At 46.3% G+C, this 11,818-nt stretch overlaps 1 protein-coding gene across 1 annotated transcript; it reads left to right on the forward strand.

The window, feature by feature from the left end:
- The first annotated feature begins 1,311 nt into the window (after positions 1–1,311).
- On the forward strand, positions 1,312–4,579 carry KCNS2 (potassium voltage-gated channel modifier subfamily S member 2). Its single transcript, XM_065054075.1, has 2 exons — positions 1,312–1,448; positions 2,125–4,579. The coding sequence occupies exon 2, from the start codon at positions 2,162–2,164 to the stop codon at positions 3,593–3,595; it is 1,434 nt and encodes a 477-aa protein (XP_064910147.1). The 5' UTR covers positions 1,312–1,448; positions 2,125–2,161; the 3' UTR covers positions 3,596–4,579.
- Positions 4,580–11,818: the final 7,239 nt, after the last annotated feature.

The raw sequence follows: 11,818 nt of genomic DNA on the forward strand, positions 1-11,818 counted from the left end.
GGGATGCAAGTGAGGAGGCACCGTCTCACTGCACCCTCCAATCCTACAAAGCATTTACAGCAATCCATTTCCAGTGGCCAGACTCTGGATGCATGGGACCATCAGCGAGAGGTGGTCATGAGGCAGCTGGTGGGAGACAGTGCAGGTCAGCCCTGTACGAGGCCCCTGTCTCGGAGCACCTGTGCCCTGCACAGCCGGCTGCCTGCTCCGGGGGGGGCAGGGGCACGGTCGGCTCCCGCCGCGGGCACTGCCTCCTCCGCCCGGCTCCGCAAGAGGAGGGAGATTTCTTCACAGCCGCCTGCAGAGTGGGCAGAGATGCTGCCACCGGTGACCATGTAATTAGATATTATTCCACACACCAGCAATAGAACTCTGCTCCGCCGAGAGCAGCCGTGCGGGGAGGTCGGGCCCCTCTGCCAGAGGCACGATCCTTCAGGATTTTTCCTCCCGAAGTGGCTGGGCAAGGTTGTGTGGGGAGGCCGGGGGCTCCCAGCCGGCGTCTGAGAGGGCGGTGGGCAGCTTCAACACGCAGCCCTGCTCTGTTCACACCAAATTGCTCTGACGAGTGGCCCCATCCTCCGTGTTTCCAGTCCCCGCAGGGACACTGCCCGGGCGACACGGCGTGGATGCAGCGTGGGGGCCGCGGCAGGACCCGCTTGTGCCGCGGTGGGGGGAAGAGGGAGGCACCTCCTCCCCCAGCCCCTTCCCGGGGCGCTGCCCGGGCTCCCGCGGCGCCCGCCGGCGGGTGAGGGGGCAAAGGAGCGGTGGGCGAGTGGTTGTGGGTGGGTGTCCCTTCCTCGGGAGAGGGTCCGCGGGTGCCCAGCGCCACCGCGGGCGTGGGCGGGCATCCCCGCTCGAGAAGTTGTGCCGGTCGGAGCCGGTGTGAGGCAGGATCGCGGGGGGAGGAAACCCGAGTTTGCGGCGCCGCTGCCGTCCCCTCGCAGCGCCGGTGCGCGGGGGCAGCAGCGAGAGCGAGCGAGCGGCGGCACCGCCGTACACCGGCTCCGCCGGGCCGCCCCTCCTCAGCCGGGCAGCGCGGCCGCCAGCCCCCCGCCGGCCGCCCACCCGCCGCGCCGCCGTCCCGCGGCGGCAACGCCGATCGTCGGCGGGGTCGGAGGGAAGGGAGAGCGGCGGGAAGGGGCGAGCGGCAGCCGCGGGGGTCGTCGCCATGACGAGCGCGCGTGCTGCCGCCTCCCGCCGCTGAGGGGGGCGGCGCGCGGCCGCTGTCCCTTCAGCACCGCGCGCCCAGCGGGGCCGCCTTCCCAACACCGGCACAGGCACCCCACCGCATCCCCACCGCACCCCCACCGCACCGGCACCGCACCGGCAGCGGCAGAGCACCAGCAGCGGCAGCGGGGCGAGCCCTGGCGGCCCCCGCGGGCGGCGGGGATGGCGGGCCGGGGGCAGCAGGGCGCGCCGGCGGGGGGCCGCGGCCGCTGAGACAGGAGGTAGGGCGGACGCGGCGGGGCGCGGAGCGGAGAGGGGCGGCTCCCCCGCGGCGGGGGGCGGTGGCACTCCCGGGCAGAGCGGGGCCCCGGGCGGGGGCGCAGGGCTCCGGCCCCTCGGAGGGGGCGCGGCTGGGCGAGCGGCGCGGCGGGAGCGGGGCCCCGGGCGGCGACAGCCGGGGGGTCCTTGTCTGGCGGGGCCAGGGCGCGGCGGGAAGGGGGAAGGTCCGCGCGGACCCCGTGGCACAACAACTGTGAGCAATGGGGGTTTCGTAGGAGCGACAGCCGCAGCCCAGGTGAAGGGTACGGGTAGGGACAGGAGCCTGCAGAGGGAACAAAGGAGTCGCCCTCAGTGTCTTCAGTGGGAGACGGGAGAAAGAAAGAGGAAATGGGGAAAAGGGGGAAAGAGGGAAAAGAGAGAAAGGGAGAGAGACAGAAAGAAATGAAAGAAAGAAAGAGAGAGAGAAAGAAAGAGAGAGAGAAAGAAAGAGAGAGAAGGAGAAGGAGAGAAAGAAGGAAGGAAGGAATAAAAGAAAAAAGAGAGAGAAAGAAAGGAAAGAAGAAAGAAAGAAAGAAAGAAAGAAAGAAAGAAAAAAGAAAGAAAGAAAAGAAGGAAAGAAAAGGGGAACATGCTATAGATTTGCTCATTCTGCTCATTTTGTGTGCAATTGCATCCTAGGTTTTCATTCCCTGTACACCTTTGGGAGGAGCTCACTATGACAGGGCAGAGTCTGAAGGCTTTATCTGAAGCAAATTTTGAAGACAATGAGATCAGCATCAATGTTGGAGGCTTTAAGAAAAAGATGAGATCCAACACATTATTAAGGTTCCCGGAGACCAGGCTGGGAAAACTGCTGAGCTGCCACTCAAAGGAGTCGATACTGGAGCTCTGTGACGACTATGATGACACCAAGAATGAATTTTATTTTGACAGGAACCCCGAGCTCTTTCCTTACGTGCTACATTTTTATAACACCGGCAAGCTCCATGTGATGGGTGAACTCTGTGTGTTTTCTTTCAGCCAGGAGATTGAATACTGGGGAATCAATGAATTCTTTATAGACTCCTGCTGCAGTTACAGCTACCATGGGAGGAAAATGGAGCCAGACCAAGAGAAATGGGAGGAACAAAGTGACCAGGAAAGTACCACATCATCTTTTGATGAGATTTTGGCATTCTACAACGATGCCTCTAAATTTGACAAACAACCCTTTGGAAACATCAGGAGGCAGCTCTGGCTTGCTTTGGATAATCCTGGGTACTCAGTTTTAAGCCGAATCTTTAGTGTCCTTTCAATAGTGGTGGTGTTGGGCTCCATCGTGACCATGTGCCTGAACAGCCTGCCAGACTTTCAGATTATTGACAGCAATGGGAACCCCGAGGAAGACCCTCGCTTTGAAATCGTGGAACATTTTGGTATTGCATGGTTCACTTTTGAACTGGTGGCGAGATTTGCAGTAGCCCCTGACTTTTTAAAATTTTTCAAGCATGCTTTGAATTTGATTGACCTCATGTCTATTCTTCCATTTTATATTACCTTAATTGTCAACTTGGTAGTGGAAAGTAGTCCGACTTTAGCAAATTTAGGCAGGGTTGCACAAGTCCTGAGACTCATGAGGATTTTCCGCATATTAAAGCTTGCTAGACACTCCACAGGTCTCAGGTCTCTTGGAGCCACCCTGAAGTACAGCTACAGAGAGGTGGGGCTTCTTTTACTTTACCTCTCTGTTGGCATCTCCATTTTCTCAGTGGTAGCTTACACCATTGAGAAGGAAGAGAATGAGGGGTTAGCCACCATCCCTGCTTGTTGGTGGTGGGCTACCGTTAGCATGACCACAGTTGGCTATGGGGACGTTGTGCCAGGGAGCACTGCTGGCAAGTTGACGGCATCTGCATGCATCCTAGCTGGTATCCTAGTGGTAGTGCTTCCCATTACACTCATCTTCAATAAATTCTCCCACTTCTATAGGCGTCAGAAGCAGTTAGAGAGTGCCATGAGAAGTTGTGATTTTGGTGATGGCATGAAAGAAGTTCCGTCAGTCAACTTAAGGGACTACTATGCGTATAAAGTTAAATCACTTATGGCCAGTCTTACCAATATGAGCAGGAGCACCCCCAGTGAGCTGAGCCTGAATGATTCGCTGCATTAGTGCACAAGTTTGACAGCAGTTTGCATGAGAGCTATCAAGAGCTATGTTTATAAGTGTTTTCCTATTTGTCTTCTTTTTTTTCCTAGAGGATAGTGTTGCTGACACTGCACTAACTTTGCACTTGAGAAACTAAAGACATTTCTATTACAAGTTGACAGTTTGCACATTTTCATCCTGTTGCATAGGTACTAAATGCTGACTTTTCCATGCAAATGTTACAACTTCCATGACATTAGTGCTGACAGTATAGTGATGATCTGTTACTTTGTGCATTTCCTCATCGGAGCAGAGAAATGAACGTACCCAAGTGGAATAAAAATTCTCAGCTGTGACACGAGTAATGACAAAAATCACCTATCACCTATGCTGGTACCTGTACTAGTGTAGGACTTCACATGAATTTTACAACAATTTAAAACAATCACCTGTGAATCACTGACATGGGAACACTCTTCCTCATTTTTCTGACCAGTTATTCTGGTCATCACATGTCTGAAAACACCTCCGAGCTTCACATTTCAACGGAAGTGTGCTTACTCTCGAGCACATGTGTTAAAAACTGGGTGTTCTTGTTCTGAAATGTTATGTATGATAATATCTTTCAGAAGCTTCTAAGCATAAAGATACCTCTGTTTCCAAGATTAGGTCAATACTGAGCCTTCTGAAGAAGCCCACTCTTCATTTTCAGATGGCTATGTATTCAAAGACTACATTTCCACAAGTGATTCCAGATATGGAGGCCCATGAAGATATCTCAGGTTTCCATTTCCAGAAATGATCTGCACACAGCTTGGTTCCAGTGAAACTGAAGATACACTGTATTTCACTTCATCAAAATGGTTCTGAGATTAGACACACAAAAACGTGGATTTTCAACAATTAGAAGCTCCAGTGAAAAACTTGGATTTGTTTAATGGAGCAAAATATTCCCACATGAACTGTACAGGCAGCATTTTAGGAACTGACATTCATATACTGCAAAAAGACTAATTATAAAGATGCCATATGTGATGCTGAGATATAAAATCTAATTTTATCAGGAAAGCTTGAAGGCAGGTGTTGATGGCAGATAATTTCATTAAGCTTTCTGCCAAGGAAACTCTAAGGAAAAAAAAAGCCTGTAAGCCACATTTTCTCACAGAAAGAAACTCACAACTTGCAGCTAAGGAAGAGTGTGGCCTAAGAAAGGAACAGGTAAAGAAAAAGAGCTTGATACCGCACACGCTATGGGCAGATCCTCCTACCTGCTTCTGTGATGTATTCAATTGAAATACTTTCAAGGGCTGGCCTTTTTCTTTTTCTTTTTCTTTTTCTTTTTCTTTTTCTTTTTCTTTTTCTTTTTCTTTTTCTTTTTCTTTTTCTTTTTCTTTTTCTTTTTCTTAAAAAACTAAAAAAAAGAAGTGAGAGAGCAGATCATCTGGGTTTGCAAGAGTAATCATGAATCTGCATAAACTTATTTTTTGCAGGCTTGGCCTCTTCCTTTACGTAATCGTACAGAGATCAAACACTTGTGGCCAACAGGCAGAAACCACTGCTGCTTCCCTCTATTTATACTTCTAGGGATCTGTGCTATAAAGCAAGCGTTTCTCTTCAGATCCTGCTGGTTTTCCATCCCATTTATTACATAAAATGTTCCAATTACTTTTTTTTTTTTTTTTCCACTTGTGATGACTAGAGAGGTTCAGAAAATAAATTCAAAGTAGTTAGAAGTTAAAATACTAAAGCTGAAATTGTCATGTTTGGAAGTTTGTGTTTGTGCACCACAAGGAAGGGTGTTGAACTAAAGTGTCCCAACTGGCAGAATAAAGCAAATATAGTATAAACAGGTAATATTTTTTTTAAGCTATTAGAGGTGGCTGATTGGTCTGGATCTTTTGGTGATGTTGCTGTATCAGTTCCACCAAAATCTAGAAAGCTGAGCACCCAGGATCAGATTACTTTATGCCTGATCACTTTTCACAGAATACTCAGTGTGAAATAACTTAACCCCCCCCCATACACCATTTTCTTTGAAGACCCTCCCTTCACATCAGTTAGTAGTTGATTTATGCCACGAAGTGTGAGGGAAACACATCCTTTCTAACCTTACCAAATAAAACTCTTGGAGATTTCAACACAGCCTGCACAAGTTATGAAGTCAAGGGGCAAGATGTTGCTTGCTGCCCCTGAAAATTGAAGAGCCATTTACACGGCCCTAAGGTAGACTTAGATAACCCAAATTCAGCATCCAAACTTCAAACATTTTGCTAGAGTTTTCACTTTTGGAGAGTTGCTTCAAGTTCTCTGCTGGGTCATGGGCATAAATTCAGTAGTCTTGTCCCTGCTTCATATTGCATGTGTGTAAACTATCATACACCTACAAACAACCAGCCAGAACACAGCACAGCACTAGGTTGCCTATTGGATTGAACTACCAGGAAAGAAACAAGGGAAGGAGGAGATGGGCTTATGCAGCACTTACGCTCCACTTGCATTACTGCAAGGGTGGCAAACTCTCCCACTGGTGTCAAGGGCACTGCAAGTTCTCACTGGGTCTGTTGGCTGGGGGTCTTCAGAGAATCCAGCTCCAAGCAGTGGTTTTATCTCGGTTTCACAAGCAGTAGATTCACAGAGTTGAAAAGCAATGACTTTGGGGGCAGTTACTTGAAGAGACCTGTAAACTTGCCAAAGAGTCACAAATTCCCTCAGCTGTTGTTAGTTTAGCATTGCAAAGGTTGGATCCAAACTTTGCAACACTTCCTTTCAATAACCTATAGCTTATCTTATGTTTGAGATTTATTATTCTTTGTAGAGCTGATGCTCTGTCATTTCTGCAAATATTGAATGGAATGTGTCCAAATTGCGGTTTACTAAAGAAAATGAAATACCCCAAGGAATTACGACTTTTATTGTACTGGTTGAAAGGAATTTTCATTATTGCTTTTTTATATAAGTGCTTTGGATCAAAGACACTAAATAAATAAAGTACTGAAATTTAATATGTTCTTAGTAGCATGACAATGACTTTACACAGTACACAGGAATTCCCTTCATAAACTTAACTAACTCCATGTTAAAAGTAGTCAGATTTTTGCTCCCTCCTCCTTCAGAAGAGCATTCCACAGCTGTGCTGCTCTCCAAGACTTGTGCAACTTTGAGCATAATTTTATTAATGGCTGCTTTATAGTAGTTTTTTTCTCATCCCACCACTGTTCTTTAGCTTAAACATTCCATTTTCATCTTATTTTTTGCATGCATGGTGTATTTATAGACAGCAACCACATGCCTTTACATGCTTATTTTCACAGGATTATACCTGCCAAGCTTCCTTTTAGTTTTCTTTGTTCAAGTCATGTTCCCCTGACCGTCCATGGGGATGAAGCCTTTTTTTCTGCATTCCTTCTCTTAGATTTAATCTGTTTGAGCTCGAATTGTACAGTATTGTATCACTTTGTACAGCAGTTTTAATATTTGCTTATTACTAAGAGAATTTTTCACTGAGGAGGATGACAATAGTTCTGATTTAAGCAATGTTGTTGCCTTAGCTCCTGTAAAATATCTAGGTAAGGAAGAATGAGGCACACCCTTCCTGCCATTTTATCAAGTAATATCTATTCTAGGGCTCAGTCCAATAAGTGCGGAGAATCCTCATTTCTCATTAAACAAAAGTTACAGAAAAATGTTTACACTTTCAAGGAAAAATTGAATCTCTCCAAAGCCTCCACAAGGAGAAGAGGTGGTGCACTTTTTGAGTAGTCAGTACTTTTGCTAGACTTCTTAAATCATAGAGTCATAGAATGGTTTGGGTTGGAAGGGACCTTCAAAACTCATCTAGTCCAACCCCCTGCAATGAGCAGGGACATCTGCAACTAGATCAGGTTGCTCGGAGCCCTGTCCAGCTTGGCCTAGAATGTCTCCAGGGATGGGGCATCTACTGCCTCACTGGGCAACCTGTCCCAGTGTTTCGCCACCCTCATGGTAAAAAATTTCTTCCTCATGTCCAGCCTGAATCTCCCCTCTTTTATTTTAAAACCATTACCCCTTGTCTTATCACAACAGGCCCTGCTAAAAAGTCTGTCCCCATCTTTCTTATAATCCCCCTTTAAGTACTGAAAGGCTGCAATAAGGTCTCCCTGGAGCTTTCTCTTCTCCAGGCTGAACAGCCCCAACTCAGCCTGTCCTCATAGCAGAGCTGTTTTATCCCTCTGGTCATTTTGGTGGCCTTCTCTGGCCGCTCTCCAACAGGTCCATGTCTTTCCTGTACTGAGGGCTCCAGAGCTGGACACAGGACTCCAGGCGGGGTCTCACCAGAGCACAGCAGAGGGGCAGAATCACCTCCCTTGACCTGCTGGCCAAGCTCCTTTTGATGCAGCGCAGGATACAATTGGCCTCCTGGGCTGCAAGTGCGCATTGCCAGCTCATGCCCAGTCTCTCATCCACCAGTACCCCCAAGTCCTTCTCGGCCAGGCTGCTCTCCATCTCGTCATCCCCCAGCCTGTATTAATACTGGGGGTTGCCCTGACCCTTGCACTTGGCCTTGCTGAACCTCATGAGGGGCCACTTCTTGAGCTTGTCCAGGTTCCTCTGGGTGACATCCCATCCCACAGGCATGTCAACTGCACCACTCAGTTTGTTGTCTTCCACAAACTTGCTGAGAGTGCTCTTGATCCCACTGCCTATGTCATTGATGAAGACATTAAACAGTACTGATCCCAGTATGGGCCCCTGAGGACCCCTTGTTTGGTAAGAGCAGGGCATCTTCACTCCTATAAAAAAGCAGGTCAGAAATGAAGGAAGAGAGGGCTAATCGGCTGCTTTCTTCAGTTCTGAAACTTGAAAATTGTTGTGGTCAGAAATCTGCTGACTATGGATGTGCCATTTAATGAAGAACACCGGGGTTGGTGTGTGGTCTTGCTGCCTTGTGGCCGTCACCTTCCTGGCACCAGGGAAAACACTGCTGTGACTCTTTCAGCTGAGAGCATTGAATTGCTTAAATGAGGATTATGGTAATATTTCAAACGAGGCAACTTACTTTATTGCCAGGAATAAACTGTTAGAGAATCTTGATTTCTAGTACAACTCTGGGCTATCTTGAGAGTCTGAGATGTCCTTGAGAAGCAATATGTTACATTATTTTCCTGAGATGCAAAATCTATATATAGACTGTGATTAAGCTTTTTATGTATTTTCAGATTTTGTATTATTGCCTGGTTTATTATTCACTTGCTTTCATCAGCTGCAAATTCTCTCTTTCCCTGCAGGCTATTTTATCCAGTTTGAAAACAGACTGTTTTTTTTTCCTCACATATTATATATAGCATGAGCTACTTCACATTGCGAACTTAAAAACAAAGAACTTTGTCTTGAATTTTCCAACTTCAATACCTCCAGTATTTGTACCTTTCTGTACAGGACTTTATGAGACTGCAGGGAACTACTGTATCTGGTGCTGTTTGTACGGTGTTTCTTGTCCCAGTAGTATATAACACACTGAAGAACTCAGCTTTGTGCCACAGAATGGAAATTAAATGCATTAAAAAGTATGTTTCACCAGAGATTAAGAATTTATTTAAGTTTCAGGATATTCTGGGTGTATATTTTAATCAAAGAGAAGCCTGGATCTCATTGGGAAGGTAGGTTTCTTTTAAAAACATACGTCAGGCTAGATTTCTGTTTTTAGAAATGATCTAAATTGGTGGTGGTGGTGGGGAACCCACATTCCTCAGTTGAGGAAATAGCACCAACTTCTTGTTCTCTACCTCACAGATTAGGGACTAAGCAACATACCAATAGCACTTGTAAGTGCTAAATCAACTTGACATGACCTTTCAGTTTCCCCAAATCAACCCCCATCCTTAGAGGCCCCAGCTATGCACATATAAGCAGCAAAAAGCCCCTGGAGTCGCCGCTCTTGCCCTGTGAGTTACCTGTTTCCTCTCACAGTGTTCCTGACTTTATTTTCAATGGTACATTCAAACAACATTCAACCCACAGTCACCACTCATATCCTTCGGGGAGGTGTTGTGCCAGAACTATTCTTCTATTCTTGTCACTTTTTTTGTGTTTTGTTTTGTTTGGTTTGGGGTTTTTTTTGTGTGTGTGTGTGTTTTTGTATGTTTGTTGTTGTGGTTTTGTTTTTGATTGGTTTTTTGTTGTGTGATTTGTTTGGTTGGGGTTTTTTTTTTTTTCGATTTATGCACTTGTTCCCCTTTAAGATACACCAGAAATTAGTTTGATCTCCTGTAACTTATTTTCAAGTTCCTCACTATTTACACAGGGCAAGAAGAATATTCCCATCCAGTTTCTCAAGCATCTTTTACTGATTCTGCCTATTTTCTTTCTTTTTTTTTTTTTTTCTTTTAGATTACGCTTCTTACCTGACAATAATTTATTGGGTTAACAATGCAACAACAGACAAGACATCATTCAAAGCAACAGTTCTCTACTTAGTTGCTTCAGAGACAGCTGTCATGTCTGTGCCTTCAGAGCAATAGTTGAGTTTATTAAGAAACATCACCCTCATTAAGGATTGTGGATCTCTTCACCTCTCATATATAAAATTATGGGTTGTCATCTGGAAGAGGCAACCTCCAAACAGTCTAGAAAGTATTTGCCAAGGTAGTGTGACATTGCTCTAGCTCTAGAATTTATTTCTCCTGCTAGTAAAAAGGGTGGAGAATAGTCCCACAGGTGCTGAGACTGAAACTGACCTTCCACTGGACACTGCAGAAATTTGTTTGCCTGACATCGCCTCACCCGTTACACACGACCCTAAATCACGTCAGTGCTCATTTGGATAAATGCTGCATCTGGCTAGAGGCCGTGGTGGCACAAATCCAACACTTCAGCTTCACAGAGGTGGAGAAGAAACATCAGTACCTCCCATCCTTTTTTTAATTTCAGGGCAACAATGGGGTTTGGCTTCTCACTGAGCCCTGTTCAGAAATAAACAGGACTAAGTTTTTGGGAGATTGGACAAAGTCTGCTATAAATCTGCCAATCTCCTCTACATATCTGAAGCACTCCAAGAGAGCTGCCCACTTTCAGATGCACGGTCCAACATCTGCTGGTGGTCACCATGTGTGCAGGTGCTCTGCATGGTGCATGTCTGTGTATTTCTCAGCAGACTGTTCCACTGATTACACTGTTGACCTTCAAAGAAAACTTTTAATCACATTTGGAAGACCGGTGGTACTCAAACGCCACTGTTTTCTTACCAGCAGCCACTGCTCTGCCCATCTTAATTCCTGTACCTCTTGGTTCACCCTCTCTGTTTGCTGTACCCTGACGTGGCTGTTCCTGCAGTCCCCGGGACATATGATGAACAGGTGATGTGGTGGGGCCATAAAACAGCAAATGAGTGGTCGGAGTTCCTACCTTGGGAATGTCAATCCCACAAGCTTTCAGTGAAAATTATCCTTTTAAATTACTATGCTATTTTTGAAATTCATGTTCTCTCCCTTTCTAGGAAATGTTCTGAACATTGACACCCTAGCATAGGCCCTTTAATGATCAGCCATTTAATTACTAAGGAAATTTTAATTATATCTATTGTACCAGTGCTCAGGCACTCCAGATCAAGGGATAGCATCTCCATAGGTTATGTTTTCCCAAGCATGGCAAAAGACAACACATCAAAAATGTGCTTTCCTTTTGCAAAATGTCCATTCTCTAAACAGGTTGGCAGCCTCATGGTATTTTGGGAAAGCAGGGCCCTGCAGCTTGTGTCACTTGTTGTGATGAGGGGGCACAGCAGCCAGTTGGGTTTGCAGCACGGAGCCCATTCACCCCTGAGCAGCCTCATTTTCACGGATCAGGACAGAAGCTGGAAGACAGTGCAGAAACACAGCAGTAATCTCTTCTTCAATATGCCTGAATTGTTGTGCCTTGCCCTAGAGCGCAGAGCTGAACTAAACACTTCAGCATCTGTCTGCAAAATAAAATATTAGTCACTTTGGCAACAGAACCTCCTCCTGCTTCAGCTGCAAGATAGGACTCAACTGCCATGCTTTTTGTGGAGGCAGGAACTGGAGATAAGCACTATGAGATGTATAAAAATTGTGTTGGTTGATGGGCTCAATAAATCAATGTTAACTCCATTTAAAAGGCTTCAGACTTACACTCACACTTGTAATAAATTTCCATTAATTGTTGGGATGTGGGGCTACTGTGTTGCTGGTTCTGTGATCCTAGAAATTCTCAGTTCCTTATTTATCCCAATAATTACATATCTGGGGGCTGTTT

Source organism: Columba livia, chromosome 2 (genome assembly GCF_036013475.1).
Source record: "Columba livia isolate bColLiv1 breed racing homer chromosome 2, bColLiv1.pat.W.v2, whole genome shotgun sequence".
NCBI classification, from domain to species: Eukaryota; Metazoa; Chordata; class Aves; order Columbiformes; family Columbidae; genus Columba; species Columba livia.

Bases quoted from the DNA above. Each gene is read 5' to 3' on its own strand.
- KCNS2 (XM_065054075.1), top strand. From the start codon at position 2,162: ATGACAGGGCAGAGTCTGAAGGCTTTATCTGAAGCAAATTTTGAAGAC.